Source organism: Halichoerus grypus, chromosome 1, assembly GCF_964656455.1.
Source record: "Halichoerus grypus chromosome 1, mHalGry1.hap1.1, whole genome shotgun sequence".
Lineage (NCBI taxonomy): Eukaryota > Metazoa > Chordata > Mammalia > Carnivora > Phocidae > Halichoerus > Halichoerus grypus.
The window spans coordinates 179,396,561-179,417,629 of NC_135712.1; the positions used below are offsets into that span (position 1 = coordinate 179,396,561).

The 21,069-nt window shown below is 39.5% G+C and overlaps 1 protein-coding gene and 1 pseudogene across 11 annotated transcripts in view; both read left to right on the plus strand.

Annotated features, from left to right (window-relative positions):
- Positions 1 to 21,069, plus strand: part of FOXP1 (forkhead box P1) — a 490,351-nt gene that overhangs the window by 419,007 nt on the left and 50,275 nt on the right. For all 11 annotated transcript variants that reach the window (XM_078076030.1, XM_078076044.1, XM_078076039.1 and 8 more), the window contains one exon: positions 13,594 to 13,698. In XM_078076030.1, coding sequence (XP_077932156.1) covers positions 13,594 to 13,698 — 105 coding nt within the window. The remainder of the gene's footprint in view (positions 1 to 13,593; positions 13,699 to 21,069) is intronic.
- On the plus strand, positions 10,013 to 10,311 carry LOC144382377 (ATP synthase F(0) complex subunit j, mitochondrial pseudogene; annotated as a pseudogene).

A 21,069-nucleotide genomic window follows, 5' to 3' on the forward strand; every position in this document is an offset into this window, starting at 1 on the left:
GAGTTTGAAGGTATATTATGACAGAAGGAAAGAAAAACCTAAAGTGTTTGTGTAAATGATGTGGTATTTGCTTTCAAGAGGGGCCTTTGAGTCATCTGGTGGAATTTTAGGTTATACATCCGAAAGGCTAATACTCCACTGAAAGTATTACTATAGACCTTAGAATTGGACAGACATCTATGGCTAGGTCTCTACCTCTTATATCTGAACTATTGATGGAAACATTTTTGTGCATATGAGCCCCAGTATTCAACCTCCATTTTTCCATATGAGTCATATTTACGACAAGAACAAGAAGTCTCGTTTTGTTAAAGATCAGTGTAAGAAATAAATGGCAGTTTACTTTAATTAGAAAAAAAAAAATGACACCAAGAGCTGGGATAATCCAGTGGTGTTTGAATAAATTAGAAGATTGTACAGGCAAAAATAAAAAGAAACTTAACAAGGATAAATGGGAAGTTGTCCAGGATTCAACAAAAATGTGTTCGTGAGCGGTGGACGGTACTAACGTGCATGCATTCGTTCAGCAGAACTTACCAAACCCCAAGCCCGGTGCCAAGTGTCCTAGGCTCCGGGGCATGCAGCTGTGAGCTTGACAAAGTCTGTCCTCATGGAGCTGACATTACAGTAGAAGTAGAACAAACAACTAATTACATAATAAAAAGAAAGAAGTTCTGAACAAAACAATAAAGCAGGGAAGGGAGGAGAGTGAGTCTGGCAAAGCCTCTGTGAGGAAGTGACCTTTGAACAGATGGAAAGAAGTGACAGAACAGCCCCCTAGGCTTAGGATACAGCAGACGCAGAGGCCTTGAGTCAGGGGCAGAAAGAACATGTTTTGCTGGACCATGGCCCGTACCTCATTTAGTGTGGGGGCAGCTGTGTTTAGTGGTGATAGGTGTGGACTCTGAAGCCGGACTGCCTGCATTCCAGTACAGGCTGCCCACTGAAGTGACTTAATGTTGGTGTGCTCACTTGTCCGTCTGTGAAATGGGCGTGATACCAGGCTCTGGTGCATAGGAGGTGCTCAGTAAATATTAACAAGCGCTGTTAATGATTGTTAAAGTCATTTATTCATTCAAACAGCATTTGTCGGGTATTTATTATATACTAACTATATAGGTTCAGGGGCTTAATAGAGGACCACAACCTAGTTCTGCCCCTTAAGGAGCTCACAGTCTAAGCAGAGAGACATACAGGGAAGGAGACGTTTGCAACACAGTGTAATAAATGCAGTGATATGAATATATACAAAATGTGACACAGTGTCAGATTTGTTTAAAATGAGCACTGGTGGAATATCACAGTGTATGTATTTCCACCCCCCAAAGTGCAGCAGGTGAAATTTTTGAATACAGTGAGCTCCATGAAGGAAGGGTCCCTGTCTCTTGTTGATTGCTCCCTGTGTCGTGTTGATTGCTGCCTCCCGATCAACCAACATAACCAGCCTGGTATGATAGGTGCAAAATTTCATTGCAGAGACTAGCTGAAATGTGCAGAAGGTGGTGAACTAAGGGAATAGTAAAGATTAAGAACCCGTTGGGAGTAGTTCTAAATTTGCTACCCCTTGGCCACAGATGCTATAGGAGCACCTGGTTAGTCTTGTTGATACTTAGAGATGCTCCAAACACGGGAGAAGAGCTGGGTTTCACATAAGAGTACTCCTCAACCGTGAGCTTGCATCAGAATCATTTGGAGGACTGGCTGACCTGCGAACTGCCAGACCCCAGTCCTAGTACTTCTGATTCAGTAACTTGGGGTAGGGCCGAAGCAACTGCATCTCTGCTAAGTTCCCGGGGGCCACACTTTGAGAGCCACTGTTCTGTACCATCCTTATGCTGTGGCCTTCTTCCCCTGCTACCATTCAAAGTGACAGAGAAGCGATGTGGAGAAAGAGAAAAATTCTTAAGACTATGACCCAATATAAACTATATTATGGAACAGAATTTTTTTTTATTTCATAATATCAGCCTTTAAGTTATTTGTAAGCACTGTTGTTTTTCTAATTTTTTTTTTTTTTTTTTTTTTTAAATGCCTGAAGATGCTTTTTGTGCTTTGGCCATCTGCTTGCTCTCATTCTCTTCCTTGTAGCCGTTGAGCTCCTACTGATACTGTAAGGCCCAGATCAGATATTATAGCATTTTATGTCCCAGCCATCTGTTCAGTTCTCTTTCTCTCCCAGTGGAGAATTGGGTACAACTCTTTCAGTGAGGAAGAGAACAGCCAGTGACCTCCGATTGTATTTGCTTATTCACTCTATCATTATTATAGATCTTGAATATGTATCCCTACTAAGTGTGATTTTAACCAAGTATATACGTGTCTAATATATTACCTATATTATAAAAATTAGAGGCTAAGGGTGAGAAAGGATATATACATACACATGTGTATGTTCTTACCGAAGTCCTATTATCTTAACACATGCGTACAGAAACTATAATATTATCTTACCACTCACCCATGGGTCTTCTTATGAATCCCAACTTAGAGACTCTGATCTAGGAACCCAGAACAATGCTTATCACAAGTTCAGTGTTTACTTAAAACCTGCACAACTAAAGGTAGAGGAAGAGTTTAATCCGGTGAACATTAATGAAGCGTCTTGTCCTGTAGAGAAGTAACAATAATTCCGTAACGTACGGGATCGTTCTAAGGAAACATAAATGCAAGAGCCTAATGGTTCTCAGCCCATTTGTATCCTTACGTCACTCGTCCCCTCATCTCCTGCTTGTGTGTCTGGTCCTCACGCTTCACTTACGTGATTCTTCTGGTTCTGGAGTATCATTGTGCTGGCTTCCATAGAGTATTCTGGAGGAAGGACTAAGAAGAATTAGTATTGAACTTTTATTTATGTTCTTTCGTTTTCTTCGGTACCGTTGGTGCCTCTAACATATGGACACGTTCCACATAGACCTCGTGAGTCACCAGTGCAAACACGCTTGCATTGACATAATAAGAATGCCTGCCTAATGGTGTTAATAATTTTTGGATTAGTGGTCGCTATGTCTGTATTGACACAGTTGCTCACAGCCACTCTTTGGAAAGCATTCTGTTTTCTTAACGAGATCCCAGTGTTAATGCTGCCAGTGGTAGACTCTCGTAAACTCAGGGTAGCCCTTAGTGGCATAAGAAACAAAAGCTGGACTTCTGCCTTTTCCTGTTGTTTTTTTTTTCCTTTTATTTATTCCTTCACTCATCACCGTGCACACACAGGCATTTTGCTTTTGTCATCACCTGCTCACTGTTTCTGATCAGTTGCTCTCAGATTCTCAAAGCTCTCATTCTCTGCTCCATTGTCCTGCTGGGGCACATACTCCTGGCGTCTGGGAACCAAGATGGCACGTTTTGCCCAGTGGAGCTGAAAAAGGAGATGGGGCAGATGGGTGATGTGGATGGTGAAGAGAGGAACTGCTGATCTCATGCCCCCCAACCCCAGGTTCTTACCATTGGTAAAGCAGCTTGCAGATGAGATGCTCCTAGATCCCATGTGATATATTTAAGTCCCAGAAGCATTGGATGTAATGCACTCTGTGGGTTTTGTCTCATAAGTCCAGGAAGACCCCAAGGCTCTTCCTTCCCCATTGGAAATTCAAATTAAAAGTGTGTCTTCAGTGACTTGCCAGTGGTTCATTGTTAACTCAGGAAGTTAATCCAGCTAGGGACTGAATCTCCTTGTAGAGTACATCATGCACTTTTGGTTTCCCAAACCTCAGTCATCTGAGTTTGTGTCCCATGGTCGTGAGCTTTGTCATATCTACTTATATTACAATTTATAGTCTCTTTAAATCAAGTCATTTTTAAATCAAGTCAAATAGGCCTCATCCTAAGAAATGATACTACAGGTTGGAGATACTACATATATTTTTACCTAATAGAAATTAAAATAAATCTGCCAGTTTTATGCAGAGTGCAGGAAAAAACTCCGCATTCTTGCTGTAACTGACATTGTATGGGCCACCGTTGAGTGCATGCATGTCCTATATTGGGGTATTTTGGTCAGATTCCCTCTTTTCGCCGAGGAGAGGGACCTTGACTGAATATGGTACTATGCCAAGTGGATTGAAACCCTGTTTCCATTGTTTGTTTACCCTGGTTTCCTGGAAAAGCCCAAAACTACCACTTATCTTCCTAAAAACTTAATTCAAGATGCTACTTAAACATACATCTTGTACTTCCAGGCTCATGGGGTACCAACCAGACTTAAAGGATGCCTAAGGCAGATGTTGAGTTTGGGCACAGTGAGGTTTTGAGTTGTCACATTTACCAATTCACCCATGTATGCCAGGGTATTCCTGATCGGTGTAATACCTGGCAAACATCATTCTCTGACGAAATCACTCCCCACGTTTGTGCTCACGTGAAATTGGCGTTCGTTCCACAAGAACAGGAAATAGTCTTTCCCCGTGCTAACTTCCTTCGGTCTTACCTGTTCTGTTACATTAAATCTTAAAAAGCCTTGCATATCATTCTTATGTAACAGGGCCATCCAGCTTTTTTTTTTTTTTCTTTTAAATGAGTTTACAGCTATTGTTGTGTGAGGTTGCCCAGGGCCACCCCTTTCCATATTTATCCATCTCTATCTTGTTATTCAACCCACAGTGAGTAGGGCACCCCATGAGCGTTCCTTTAATAAAGCACAGTCATTTTTAGGTCAGATGCAGAATAGGGAACTCTCAAGGCACTTAGTACTCAAGTTGTGGTCCATGGCCCACCACCATCGGCGTCACACACGAGCTTTGCAGACACGCACGGTCTTGCACCCCGACCCAGAACTACTAAAGTAGAACCTGCATGTCAAAAAGATCTCCCAGTGATTTATATCCATAATAAAATTTGAGAAGCATTACTCTAAGAAGAGCAGTGGAAGAGGAAGGTTGTGTTTCCATACCCTTGCATACAAATACCATCTTTTAAGCCTGGTCAGCAGTGACTTTGAATCAGTCTCCCACCATGTCCCATTTTTGCCACATCTGCATGTACCTGTTAACTACTTATTACTTAATATTTTTCTTAAAATTGAGTGGCTTAAATAGATTTCATGGAAAATGTAACACTGAGAAGTCATGAATCTGATGTCTTGGTCAAATTTTTTTTCTAGTACACATGAACATGAATTCGTAACTACGAAAGTGAGGATATTTGTATATCACACTCACCCCACACACCGCTTTACTGGGCCATGCCCTGAGGGCCATTATAGAGAGGGAACCCTGTATTTCTTACAGAGATACTCTGTAATGCAAGGGGAAAAAAAACAAAAACAAAAACAAAAGCTCCTGGACCAAAGGAGTTAAAAGCTTTTACTTCAGATATAAAGTTAGTTAAGGTAGCCCTCACATCTCAAGCCACAATATTGAGAGCAGATAATAAATCTCTCTCATTGTTTAAAAGCACAAATCTGGCTCTTAATAGACTAATTCACAGTCTCTCCAATTGCAAGTTTTACTCATGAATATCATATCACAAGGGAACGTGAAATCCTCTAATTAAACATGATTTGAAAAGCAGCAGAAAATTGAGATGATGAGCGTTCTGGGGAAGAGGAGAGTCAAGGATTCACCACATGAGAGAGTGAGTGAAAGAGAGAAATGTGTGTGTGTATGTGTGTTCCAGTGGGTGGAGATTTCATCTTCACTCACTTTAGGCTGGACTCTGTCATAGGCTTTTTTGTCAGGCACCCTTGTCTTTGTGGTAAGATGATAGAACTGATGGCCAGCGTACTTACAGAAAACTGATGAATAAACACGTAGGATGGCGTATTTCTGTAATGAGTGAAAAGCGAAATGAAGGCAGTATGCTAGAAATGCAACATCTGAGCCATCTCCCAGCTTTCAGTGGGAAATGAGAAGCCTGCCTGCTTCTTGAAGTGTTTTCAGTGAAAGTTAAAGGAGAAAGGTCATTTTTACAAAGCTATCAGGAAAAAGGATGCCGTACTCACATCCTCATTTCCCCTGTTCCCACATATCATTTGTGCGTTTGTAGGCAGGTGTAAGACCTTTTCCTCCTGATACTGCAGTGTAACCCATGAAGAAACTTGACCTGTCATTTTATTTTCTGCAAGAGACTTTGACTTCCAGCTGGTTTGGAGGAGATATACAATGGTAGGAAAGACGTCAGAAGAATAAACTCTAAAATGGAAAATTGTGGTAGAGATTTAAGTCATCATCTCTTTTGCTATTGTTCGTCTGCATTACTCTGTATTATAAGGTCCACTGTGACAGAATTCCAAAGCCAACTCACCTTGTTTGGTGTCCATGAAATTGACTTATTGTATATATCATAAATAGATCCATTAGTTTGTGAACATTTAATATAAAACATCTGAAGTCACCATATCTTCTGTTATCACTTCATCACTAGAAATTGAATTCATACTCCTATCTTTCAACCTGAGAAATCCCTGATCTGGTACTTAAAGTGTCACTGAAAGTAGGATGTGGTAACAAAATAGAAGGCAGGGAAATAGGATAAGAACTAAAAAGTGATGCTAGAGAAAGAGAGAAAGTGGGATCCTTTCTGTGTAAGTTGTCATTAAAGAATTAAATAAAAGAAGCAGCTTTAAAATAGTGGCTTTCGTTGATAACTTGCATGGTTATGATCAGTTTAGTGTAAGGTGCTTTCTATTAGGTAGTCATGAAACTGTGTCAAGAGAACACCTTTCTGGAAACCTGAGGTATCTGGAGTTGTTGGAGGCTTTGACAAGGGGTGAGCAGTCCCTTGCCACCCAGCCAGAATCATGGGCTGTGACAGATCTGGGAGGGGAGATTCTGTGACTAACAGTGTTAATGGGGTGGACATAAGCACATGCACATGGACATGAAACCAAAGAATCGGAAAAAAGACAGACCAGGCGAGACTTGAGCCGTAGGGAGGCACCGTGGCAGTTTGGCAGCGAACTGGTCTTCATCGTTAGTATCCTGGGTGCCTGTCTTAGGGTTAGCTTTCCATTAATGCTCGCTGGTTGAATGAAAGGCCAAATGGTGGGGGGGGGGGGGAAGGAGAGTGACTAACAGGGAAGAGAGGGAGGCAGAACTGCTTCTAAGCAGTCAAAGGCGGCAGGAAGGGGATTAGTTGTGCTTTTTGGTGTATTTGTAGGGGGTGGGGAGTGGTTTAGAAGGGAAATGCTTCCTGCTTCACGGCAGCGGTAAGGATGCCGTTAGTCCTTATTGGAAAGTATAGACCTCCTTCGTTCCTTTAACCAGTCATCACTGAACACCTCCTCCTTATTCATCTTGTTGGTAACAAGATGTATCATTTTTGCCTACTCCCTATCCATGTGCAGAATCCATGTGCAAAATGTAGCAAAAGTGAATTTATGTTCAGTTGGTTTTTGACAAAGGTGCCAAGACAATTCATTTAGGATAGAACAGAATAATCTTTTCATCAAATGGTGCTGGGACAACATGCAAAATAATGAAGTTCAACCTCTTCCTCACACCGTATACAAAAATCAATTCAAAATGAATGTGAGAGCTAGCGCTCTCAGAAGAAAACATAGGAATAAATCTTCATTACGTTCGATTAGTCAGTGGGCTATTAGATGTGACATCAGAATCCTATGGAACCACAAGAAAAATAGGTACGTTGGACTTTGTCAGAATTAGAGACGTGTGCTTCAGAGCACACCATCAAGAAACTGAAAAGATAATCCACAAGATGGGAATAAATATTTGTAAATCATATGTCTGATAAGAAACTAACATGCAGAATATATTTTTAAAAAACTCTTGCCGTGCAACAATAAAATGATAACCCAGTTTTTTAAAAAGTGGACGAAGAATTTGAACAGTCATTTCTCTTAAGATATATGAATGGGTAAGCACATGAAAAGATGCACAACATCATTAAACATTAAATACATACAAATCAGAAACACAAAAAGGTACCACTTTACATCTACCAAGATGGCCAAAATAAACACGTATAGCAGGTGTTGGCAAGTATGTGGAGAAATTGTAACCCTCAAACAATCCTGGTCAGAATATAAGGTAGTGTAGTTGCTTTCAAAATTGGTCTGGCATTTCCTCAAAATGTTAACCATAGGTTTTCCACATGACCTGCCAATTCTCCCCTTAGAATTGAGACCCCAAAGAATTGAGAACATAAATTCAATCATGTACATGGACATACATTCTCATATCACCATTCTTCACAATAGCTAGAATGTGGAAACAGCCCAAATGTCCCATCAGTGGATGAATGGATTTTTTTTTTTAAAGTGTGTTTCTATACGTCCAGTGGAATACTATTCAGCTGTAAAAAAAAGAAAAGATGTACTGACACATGCTACAGTGAGGATGAACCTCCAAAACATTATGCTAAGTGGAAGAAGGCAGTCACAAAAAAGCACATCTTGTATGATGCTATTTATATGAAATGTCCAGAATAAGTATATATCTAGAAACAGAAGACTAGTGGTTGGGAAGAGTTGAGGAGTGATTGTTAATGGGTAGAGGATTCCTTTTTGGTGTGACAAAAATGTTCTAAAATTATATGTGATGTGGTTATACAGCTCTGAACATATTCAAAACCATTGGCATGTACATGTGAATAGAGTGAATTGTATGGTATATGAATCTCTCAATAACATTTAAAAAGAAAAACCTATTCCACCTTTTTGAGTGATTGGAGAATGACCAACGGTCTTTCATAACTCAGTTTATGAAATAACATGCCAGTGAAATAATACACAATTTATAATTTGGGGTTAATTTGGGGGAAGCATGGGGGAGAGAAGCTATAATAAACCTGATGCACACAGATGTAGACTTTTGTTACAGATGAATCAGGAATTTTGAGAGGAAGAAAACAGAGCACTCTTGGAAAAGGGAAAACACACAAGTTGGGGGAGACCCCAAAGACAACCATGAGAATTTGGGTCAGGGCACCAGAAAAGCTGAGAGTGCGCCTTAAGGAGAAAGGAAAACTGCCTTTAACTTGGCAGGAAATGTCTTGGGGTCCAGCGTGGTGTCTATTGACTTCATCTCCTTCAAAGATTATTCTCCTCTTGGTTACACCAGAGAAAATTAACTTTATAGGACTAGTAAGGACACTAAAGAGTAGGGGCTGAAATGAGAAATTGTTCTTAGCTGCACAGCAGGTGAGTTGAATGATTCCAGTTTCAAGTTGTCATTAAGAAGTGAACTTGGGGGCTCCTGGGTGGCTCAGTCGTTAAGCATCTGCCTTCGGCTCAGGTCATGATCTCAGGGTCCTGGGATCGAGCCCCACATTGGGCTCCCTGCTTGGTGGGAAGCCTGCTTCTCCTTCTCCCACTCCCCCTGCTTGTGTTCCCTCTCTTGCTGCGTATCTCTTTGTCAAATAAATAAATAAAATCTTTAAAAAAAAAAAAAGAAGTGAACTTGGAAGGACATGGTAAAGAGTCACCACTGAGGAACCATCGCCATTATATAAAATCTTCTCAGAGGCTGAAGTCTGTATCGAAGTTATGGCTTCGGCTGATATACTCTGACATAAGAAGAGTAAATTTCCCTTCTTTTACCTTTTGGCACATCCCAAAAGGCAGTCAGAATATAAATGTCTGTTCCACTGTTCCGATGACACAGAAACGCTCGCATTCAGAAGTACAACTGGTATACCATACAGCGCGACTGAAAGGCCAGAAGCAGGACTCGGCCACACGCACCATGGGCTCTGCTCTGCCCCTCTCAGGGCAAATGGCAGTCTCAGTGTTGAGTCCTGAGTAGCACTTGACTCTTTCATGTGTGCTTATATATGTACATGTTCATACATATATATGAAAAAGAAAATAACAATTGCACAGCAAAACACTTCTGCAGTGTACAGCGTAAAAACTTCAAAAGTGATATGGTGAAAATTTCGTTTCTTCATCACCCCTGACAATTTTATGGTTCCTTATGTGTTTGTCCAGAGATACTCTACCAAGGTGCCACCGCCAGCCTATTCCTTTTCCTGCCATGGCGAAGCACTTTATTTCGGACAACTGTGTATTTAAAAGTATCCAATTATAGTTACTGGCCATGTGGGTCAGGGCGGCCGGAGCCAGTGGTCCTGCACGCTGAGATGCATCAAAGCCTTGTTAAAAATGTTTGGATCCCCGTGAAGCCCTGCTTATACCTAAGTTTACCAGGAGATTTGGGTAGGAATGGGGTTGAATGGCCTTCATCTTTTAGGAAATCAGGAGTGCGGATAAAAGAAATAAAGATTTCAGAGCTTCAAGTTCTGCACCTGCTCCTGGTCATCATTAACCAGCTTTACTTGGAATGCACATCAGGTGGAACGCCAGTCTGGCTGTAAATTGCAGCAAGCTCTCTTAGATGGGAATGTGGAACGTCCCTCGCTCTACGCTTGCGGGGCCATTTCCTGCGGGGCCTGAAGAAATGTACCTGTGAGATGCAAAAAATAAATGAGATCAAACTGTTCGATTATATATTAAACATGAAAAACAAGTAACAATGGCGTTTATAGTTTCCATTTTTGTAAACTACTAAGATATTAGAGGAAAAATGTAGCACAATAATGTACCAGATGTTAACAGTGTTATCTAGGGTGGGGTTATTAGGTGTGGGATGAGGGCGGGATGGCATGAGGAATGGACTTTCTTCAGTAGCCAACTCAGAGTTAGTGTTATGTGAACTTTTTTTTTTTTAAGATTTTATTTATTATTTATTTGACACAGAGAGACAGCGAGAGAGAAAGAGAACACAAGCAGGGGGAGTGGGAGAGGGAGAAGCAGGCTTCCTGCGGAGCAGGGAGCCCGATGCGGGGTTCGATTCCAGGACCCTGGGATCATGACCTGAGCCACCCAGGCGCCCCGTGTTATGTGAAGTTACTAAAATAAGAGCATATCTTAATTTCACAATAAATATGGTTCTAATGTACAGTTTAGTTTTCAAGAGGTCTTCTGAGTATGTAACTATGTATATGTGTGTGAGGACTTTGTTTCTTTAGACTTCAGTTGTCCGTGGTTGTCTTTCTAAGGCCTTAGTGAACTGTCCTCTGTCCTTACTTTGAAATAAGGATACCAAGTTGATCAAAAAATAAATTCTTAGAGCAGAGTAGTTTTTATTCAAGCCACAGGGCCTCACAAACAAGTTAATCAAAAAGCAGAGGGATTGGGTGGGGGGAGATGGATGGCAGAGTCCATGTTAAATCATGTGTATTTTATTTTTAGTCATAAATCCCTCTAGTGAAGACATACCATTTTCTTTCATACTTTTCAGAACACTCTCCAGTTAACAACAACAACAAAAAAGCACGATAGAACAACCCTTTGCTGTTTTTAACTAGGGGTATTAATTTTATATCTTAACTAGTTGAGGCATTTGGTTTCCAACTTAAAGGATCACACAAAGTATATATAATGGCTAAGAATGCACTCGGCATGTAGCATCTCTCGAGAGCAACTTGATAGAATATTCATAGTGAATTTTAAAACTTAGTCCTAATTAACTGACTCATCCATTTCCCTGAATGTGTCTTGTAAAAATCAGTTATATACTGGAATGTTTAACCTGGTAAATTTTATTTTTAACATTATTCATAAACATACGAAACATTAAGGGAATCTCAGTGTCCAAAATGGATGGTTAGAGAAATTTTGGTATGTAACTAGGGCCAAGATGGTTTATGATGAGCTGTTAGCTTCAGTAAATAAAGTTTTGAAGACAGTTGATAGCATGAGAAATTATTTAATAACAGAATTATGTTAAATATAAAAGGAGGATATAAATCTTCATACCTTAATTTGTCAAAAGTGTGTATTATCTATTTTTTATATAGACTAAAGTTGGTAAAGAAAATAATTAGGGTTTTTTTTTTTTCTTTCTTAAGCTATTGGTAGGAATAGCTTTCTTTTTAAATGATTTCCTTCCCTCAGGATAACTAAAAATTGTAGTCCTTAGGAGGATTCTTTGATTTCAAATATTGTCAGTAGTCATTTGAAATTCTGTTTTGGTACCATATCTGTTTTTTCTGTATTGAGGTGTAATTGACATATAGCGTGTGTAAGTTGTACAGCATAATGACTTGATTTACTGGTGTCATGACCGTGAACCAAAATAATTTCACTAGCGTCCATCATCTTATGTAATTGATTTTAGTCTTTAAAAAATCCAAAGATGAACTTGGATTGGCAGTAATTCTTTCCTTTGGTCCAATGGACTTTTGCCCTCTTCACTGCTTAGAGAATATCCTTTTGTCATTGGGCTTTGTAAGTCTCACTACAGAGCTACCTTCGTTCACTCGTGTTAGTCTTTTCTCTCATGGGGACACCTTTATGAGTTAGACTTCTGTAATTTTTTTCTGGTTCCCAGATGTATTTTCTGTTTTAAGGCAGAGAAGCTTGTCATTATTTTTAAGTTATGTTAGATTTCCAGCGTAATTATTTAAAAGCCATAGAGAGACCTATTGATCCTTGATAAGGTGTAGTTCTGCGCACATGTGTGTTTACTCCTACTGCTCCTTAGTTTAACTGTTCATAATATGCCCTCTGTGGATTCATTATGTTATAAGTCAGGGACAAGTGGCGTTTGTGTATGTCTGCTCTGTGAATGTGAATCGATAGATGATATATGAATACACATCCTGGTGGTAATATAAAATAGAAGCCACGCGTACATGCATGTGTATGTGTGTAGTCATGATTGAAGTTCAAAGTCACAGAGAGGCAGTGGAGTAGGTTGCAAAATAGCCCTTTCCTTGAAGGGAATGTGCTTGAGTACGAAACAGAACTCTCTGTTAGTTTTACATTTCTGTTTGGTGCAATATAAGGTTATGGAAACGACTGGAAAAATAATTTGTCTGAAAGAAGTCTGGATGCAGAAATCTAATAGAGAAAATATTTGAGAATATGGTTCATCAGCGAGTGCAACAGATATGCTTCCCCAAGCACCACATGGCGTGGATCAAAGCATCCCATGACTTGGATCCTTGTGGTCAAATCATTATGTATTGATTGGAACCCCACTGGAGGATTAACCCCTCGTGTTCATGCCAAGTTTTTTCTCACTCTTGGTGTCTATAATTTTAGGGCTATAATCTTTCTGCAGTTATTAGTGTCTTTTTAAAGCTAATCATCTACTTGGATATATTTGTCTTTCTAAATTATTTTATTCTAAATTATTTCATTGCTCTATTCTTTGCTTGATAAAATTAATTTATGAAACGATCATACAATTATGTGAAAGCAGTTTTTTGGTGGAAGGGAGGAGGAAAATATAATATTCTGGGTAGAGAACAGCAAGAGAATCTCAAAATCAAGTACAGATTTTATCATTTTCATTATGTAGATTAAATGATAAATTCTAGCTTTTTAAAGAATCCTTCACAGCCTGAGTGTGGAGAGCTTTGCCTCTAACAAAAGCCTGTCAAACACTTTTCATACATGGTGGTCACATTTCTAACATTGGACTATTCACATTTTGGAATTTAACTCTTCCTTTTAAATAACAATTCGGAAATAGTAAATTCATGGGGAAAAAGACCCTCGGTTCCTCCATGTCCACTTTCAGCCATGTGGGTTCCTCTTGCCTTTTAAGTCTGGGGGGATGGTTCTTGGCAACATATTCATTCTCTTGTCCTTTTGTGTGTGTGTGTGTGTGTTTTTTTTTTCAGTTTGTCCCATGAGGAGCATCCCCATAGTCATCCTCTCTATGGACATGGTGTATGCAAGTGGCCAGGCTGTGAAGCAGTTTGTGAAGATTTCCAATCATTCCTAAAGTAAGAATGATTTTATATTGCTTTTTTCTTTTACATAGCCATCACCTCCCGCTGCTCATGCTTTTCCTCATAAAATGCCTTTTTGATGGAGGGTTTCATACCACCATTTTGAGGATGGACTCTAAATCATGAGGTCTAGTGCATTGTCATAGGAATAGTTACAGAATCTGCCAAGGGTTGAGTGTAAAGGGCAAACGAGGTATAACCAAGGACAGTTTTGATGCTGTTCGTAAGGGTCTGTGTTTACCCATTTTCTCAGAATGACAGTGATTAAATGAAAATTCTCCCAGTATTAAATTTGCAGTAATTTAGTTTTCACTTTTATTCATGTGTCTGCATACTGAATCACTGACCTACTAACTCTGATTTTTTAAAACTGCTGTCAGTTACTGGCCAGTGGTAGCTTGGTGATTGGGCCTCTTTGTTTTTTCTTCAAATGACCTTATAAACTCAAGAAATGGGTGCCAAGGAAATGCTACCACCTTGCTTCTTACCTTTCCATATTGGCATTGGCTTTAGCTCGGATTCTTGTCCTTTTGGAGAGAATGGAGTAACTTTAATTTCTACAATTAAAGTATGACTGAAACTTGGATTACTCCATTTGAATCTGTAATGCTGTTAAAGTATCTCTGTAAATAAATGATACATGAATCTTCTCCTAGTTGAAGTGAAAGTTTTCTGCACTACATCTTATGATTTCCCTTCCCTACAGTTACCTTGTCTTTTAATAAAATTTAGACTAAACCACCCTGTGTTATGGACACCCCCATAAATTTATTGATAGTATCATTGAATCATTGACAGATGGACTGAAAATAATAATACATTATATTTAGTATATTTACATATCATGCAGTAATCCATCGTATGTGCACATATCACTCCTTTAAATCTGGCTTCATGATGGCTTACAAATTGGGTTTTTGGGGGTCTTTCCTTCTGTCTTTTCTCTCTCATTCAAACCTCTAGAACTAGAAGCAGGCTGATTTATGTGCAGTTTTCTAGTTTTGTGTGGTCTTTATATTGTTAAAGCAATCTCTCTATTTAGCTTTATGGACCTGGATACAAATATTATAAGAACCTACTGTTAAAGGTACATCCAGTGTTACCTGAAAGGAGCTTTGGTGAATATCACTTTTTAATTAATGAAGCCTGTGAATCTATTTCAGAGCTTCCCAGCTTTAATATTTTACTTGAAAAGCATGAGGCGGTCATTAGAAACTTAAGTACTAAATTTTTTTAAAAAGAGATGCCTGAAATTTGTTTTAAATATCAACATTCAAGAACAGTGATACTTCAGAGTAAGCAAAAGCCCTTTACAATTATTATGATTCAAGTTAGTGTTATTGGGCTTTGTTCTCTTATAAATCACTCATTATAAATCATTGTTTTGTTATTGCCTAATTGTATTTAGATAGTGAGAGAAAAAGACCTTGGCAGAAGCCACTTTGAAACTCTGATTTCACCTTCTGCACCAGTGCTAGCTTTGATGAATGTGTTGGTGCTAATTTCGCTCATCTGTAGAATGGCTGATAACCATCTGTAAATAAGATTTATTTTCATAAAGTCTCTAGAAATATGCAATTGCTATGAACATTCTCAGTCTATCAGTTTTAGAGTCACAAGGGAAAAGGGCAGTTTTCCAATATGATCCATTTAAAAAATGTTAATTACCGAAATATTTCCACCCTCATCCTCAAATCAGAAGTCCATTTATTATATAAACTGACAGTTATGTGTTATGTATAGGGATATAGATGTATAAAAATGTATATATTATATATTTTTTTATTATATAATACATATTTATTATATATAATATTACATATATATATAATCTTTTTTTTTTTCTTCTGTGCCTCCACCATTTGATAGCACAATTTCAAACCACACCTCATACTAAAGAAGAGAATCTAAAGATCATCAGAATTAGGGCCTAGACCAATTCCTTTAAAAAAAAAAAAAAGCCCCTTTTAAGGATATTAGGAAGCTGGCTCTTTATAGGAAATGACCTCTCAATTATTTATTGTGGTTTTGCACATGAAATGACATGTTCTCAGTTCATATTTGCTCAGTGGAATTGGAATGCCCACTATGAACCTGCAACTGTTGCTTGTTTATTTCCTCGGACTTATTTGTCGACTTGTATTTGTTAGAAGACTTTCGTTTGCAAGCTACAGAAACCTGACTTAAATTGGTTTAACCCCTCATCCTTTCCCCCCAACTAAAAAAGCCGGGGGGTAGGGAATGATAATTGACTCTTGTAACTGGGAAGTCCATGGCTGGATTCAGATGCTTAAGCAGTGTTGTGGGAGTATTGGTTCTGTGTCTGTTAGCTCAGTTTTCTTCTGTGTTGCCTTCGTTCTTAGGCTCTTTCCAAGTAGAGCTAAGGAAGACAATGCCATGCCGTAAGTTTATTCATCTCAGAGTGCATCTCTTTTCCCGTAGTGCCAGCAACAGTCCTGGGCAGACTGTCATTGACCCAGATTGAGTCATGTGTTCCAGCTTTGAGCCAGTCACAGCGATGTAGCCAGGCTCCCATCAGATGCCCACCTCCAGAGCAGATAGAGCTGTGTTCACCCCACGTGAACCACATGGGGGCTAGGGAGGAGACACTTGGTTCCTGAGTGTGAAAAATGAGTATGTAAATCAGCAAAGGGAGAGTAAATGCTGAAGAAAAAAAAATAAGTAACCTAGAACTCACTGTTCTCTTACTGCTTTCTTCAGTTACACATTGATTGGCCATATATGACGAATTCAGGATTCTGAGTTTCCTCTCTAGCATGATTTTAGCTCTTGGAAATTCAGAGTTGTCTTCAGGTTTCAGTGTCTTGCTTAATGTAGTGGAAAATAAGTTAGTCTTCTTGCAGATTCACTTCTACCACATCTCTGGGCATCTAAAGAGTAATCAGTGGCTTTAGTGAAACCAACTTTGCTTTCCATTGAACTGGACTGGAAGAGCTACCGTATTTCGTGTGGGTCAAACAGAAACCACGTGGCCTCTTTGACTCATGTCACCATGGAGTCATTGTTATTGGGAAGTGATGTTTTAAGCATTTCTTCTCTAACTGTGCCAGATTGTAGATTCTGGAAGCACCTCTTTCTTGGGTTCACTCTTCTTTTCCATTATCCCTCTCTAGAGGTGTTTTCTTATGGTTTAAGCAGGTTGATAATCAGCAGTGCTTGGATTCTCCAAGGCACTCCTACTCAGCAAAATGTAGTATTACTCTGACCTTGACTTAGTTGTTGCTTTCTAGTTTTTTTTCCCACCTAACTTCTGATCCCCTGATTTTACCCTCCCCTAGTAAGAGTTTATAATTAAACATCTGTGCAACAGGGACAGTTCCAAGTACTTCACATATGCAGTTGACCCTTGAACAATACAGATTTGTTGCAGAGATCCACTAACATGCACATTTTTGTTTTCCAATAAATACAGTAGTTTTATAAATATATTTTCTTTTCTCATGATTTTCTTAATATTTTCTTTTCTGCTATAGCTTACTTTATTGGAATCTACTATATAATACATACAATATATAAATATGTGTTAATTGGCTTTTTATGTTGTTGGTAAGTCTTCCTGTGAACAGTAGGCTATTAGTAGGTAAGTTTTTGGGGAGTCAAAATTACAGATTTTTGCTGCGTGAGGGGGTCAGTGTTCCTAACTCCCACATTTTTCAAGGGTCAACTGTCTAACTCATTTAGTCCTCAAGCCACCTTGATAATATTAAGGTATTACTCTCAGATAAGGATAAGGAAAGGGACAGATAAGGAAACTGACACAGAGGGGTTGAGTGATTTTCCCCAGCGTCACACAGCTAGTGAGGGGTGGAGCCAAGGTCCAAACCCAAGCTGTCTGTCTGCCCTTGTAGTTCGGCGCCTGCTCTTACCTGCCTTGCAGTACCGCCTGCTTAGAAGCAGTGCAGCTTATTAACTGCATGCTTTCAACTTAAGGCAGTAGGTGTAGAACAAGCTTTGAAGCAAAGGCAGATTGGGTGGTGAAGCCACTTTGTATTCGTGTGTTCTTTGAGGTAGTTCCATAGCATCTCTGAGCATCAATACCCACACATGTAATTTGGGATAATAATATTAGTACCCCACCTCTCAGGGTTGTTGGAATTAAGAGGTACATCATGTAAAGGGCCGACCCATACCATTCTTTTCTTATCTATCCACTTACATATATTTTTAAAGGAGGGATAATTTTAAAAATCCCAACATTTCTGACCATTCCTAGGAAAGGTATCGTGACGCCACAGAGCATTACTCTGTCAGAAGAGACTAATCTTTAATACAATTTTTTAAGCATAAAGTTCTTGTCAAAAGTCCCACATAGTCAAATGTGACGGGGGTAGGGAGGCAAGGAATGGCAAGCTTTTTCTGTAAAGGATCAGACAGTAAATATGCTGGGTTTCACAACTCCTCACCTCTGCCATCGTGGCATAAAAGCAGCTGTAGGACCATATGTAAGGAATGGGCATTTAGATTGCTGACCTCTGACCTAGGGTAAACTTTTTTGGCGTCATAACGTTTGTAGCTGAGAAATCTTTTTGTATTTCCTTGGCCGTTGCTATCCTGGGTTATTTTAGTCTAGATTCACAGAGCCTTTAGGTTTATTCGTATTTTGAGGAAACATCCATGCATGCCTTGCCCTGTTACTTCATTCACCAGCCACAGTTTTTATACTTAGGTGGGCTTGGGTTTTTCCACCTGGTTTTTAGGTCTCCGTATGAAAGGGGAAAGTGACTTTGCTCGGTAACTGTTCCCTTGACCCTGTTTTGCTCAGGCTCATAAGATGTAACTTTTTAGAGAGGCCAAGATCAGTTATTCAGGATAAAAATCCCATCTGACGATAAAATGCCACTGTTCACAGAAAGAGAGGTTAAGGGAAGGGAGGGGAGACTCATGGGTCTAAAAATGAGGCATAATCTTTTTTCCCTCCTGAGAGCAAAATATCATAACTGTTGGTAAATCAAAACCAGAGATTTGACACTTTTCTGTGATCATTCTGCAGTGTGTGTTCCCAAGGTGAGGTATACCACAGGGCCCTTGATTTCAAAGATAAACACTGTACAAATAACCATCCTGTTGTCTTTCCCCCACAGCCAACAGAGGGAAGCTTTATCAGAATCAGCAGATAGCCAGTCTATTGTACGCATTTATTTCCCTGTTTCTTCTCAAAACAAGTTGCAGTTTTCGTGTTGATTTTTTTTTTAACCCATCAGCCATGAGTTACCATGTGACTGTTGTATTTGTTAGCCCTAACAGATACCAGCAGGTGCCCATGCTAAACTCTAATGAAATCCTCCAGCCCTGCCTTGCTTGGAGTCCTCCGATAACAGCAAAACAAAAACAAGCCCAGTCCGATCCAGATAGGTGAAGCTCCCTGTGTTCTTCCATTCTCTCCCCACTTGGATTGGTTGTTTCTTTTCAAACCTGGTTGAAGACACGACCTTCACCAGGGAAAACACGAATTTATAATTCTTCCCTTTTTCTTTTTCAAAAAGGGCTCATACAGTTCTCTGACAAGGTGGAGAGCAGATTGAAGGAAATCATGACCACATTTCCCTGTTTCTAACGTAGAATGTAAAATCAGACACAGACCCATAGTTTCACAAATACCAGGTAGTCTTATGTGCTTGGGAAGAATATTTCCCCTAGTTTTTCTTCTAGATGGTTATTTGTGTCACATCTCAGAAGAGTGTAATGTGCATCCTTGCTTGGTATCCATTTGAAAGGAATTCTTGTTTTTGTTTTGTTTTTATTTTTTGGCTATTTCTCTTGGAGAAGAGCACCATGCACAACAATCAAAACAATTCCTTTGCATGTTGGACGGATGTATATTATTTATTAAAACAAAATAAGTGTTCTACATGCTCTAATAGGCTAGGAGAAAAAAAGGTATAGGAAAATGCCCAGGGGCAGAACTTTGACCCTTTCAAAAAGGTCGACGACTACAGACAGTAGAGGACATGTCATCGGTCATTTGCTTTAAAAAAAATTTTTTTTTCTGTGAATTTTACTTCTCAAAACTGTGAAGAGTTTTATGTGAAAGAAACTACTAAGTGCGCTCTGTAATGTTTTCACAAGTGTTTTTATCATGGTAACATCTTGTTTACTTTAGTTCCCTGCCTAAAACTACTTGGAACATGTTAAGAAAACATCTCGAGAAAGCCTCCACAAAGAGGCTTTTGTTTAACAGCCACCGTGAGGCTGCAAGGATCACAAAGGTGTTAACTTTCCGCCCCTTAAGCACTTCCACATGAAGTTCCAGCAACACTGTTTGTGGTTTTGGAAAAACAAAGTGTATGTTAAAGAAACCAGGTATATGCTAATACATGTCGAAGGAGGCCGGATATCATAAATTGTTTCAAACCATTTGTGGCTCTCGGTTTGCACGGTGCAGGTTTGCACGGTTTGCACGCCTGAATGTTCTGCACTGCAGTTGCCCCCAGTCCGTGCGGGAGGCTTGAGCACATGTGGAGGGAGTGGCCATCTAGAATGTGGGTGTATGCAAATCAAAGTCCAGCCTCACCATTTAAATCTCAAGGATATGGGGATGACACTGGGCCCCCTTCAGACCCCCCAGGTGACAAGTCTTTGAGTATCACAGGGTGAGCTCAGGGCTTTGGATGAATTTGACTTTTGCCCTGATCGTGCATTTTTTACTTGCTTTAGAAAAATCAAAAAGTGGGTGCTACCAGAACACATCCCCCCCGCCCCCGGTTAAAAAGTCTGCCCTTTCACCTTTCTGACATTGTTCGGGAGTTCAAGACCTTTCCAAGTACTCAGGTCCGAGTGGCCTAAATACCACAGTGCCCTCTAGTGATCTATAGAATATTAGATAGAAAAGTTTAGACAAATTTGCCAGATAACAGGTCCGTTGCCACCACTTTGCTTAAAAAAAAAGAAGCAAATAACCTTTGAACCCATTTTTTTTTCAGCAAACAGACTTTAGTCAGAAATGCAAATGAAATTTAATTTTTCCTTGTAGACTTTGAAAGCAGTAGACAGATTTTTTAATGTCTGCTCCTGCAATTCTGCATATAACTGAGTATGGGTATACAGTACCTCGTATCACTATAGATACATTGTTGTGCGTTCTTCTCTTTTAAGAGCCATTAGTTACATACTTCACGTGATCATTTCCGGGGTGTAATTAGAAGGCATTACTTAAAAGACAGGGATCATCTTTGCTCCATACTTTTATTGACACTGTCTACCATATTATGGCCATGTCTAAATGGTAAAATTTATTATTAGCAGCAGTGTCACAAAAGTCTGAGACAGCGATTTTCCTTTCAATAAAAGTAGTTAAAAACCTTTTAGAAAATCCATAATTTTGATTGCTGGTACTTCATAAATGTA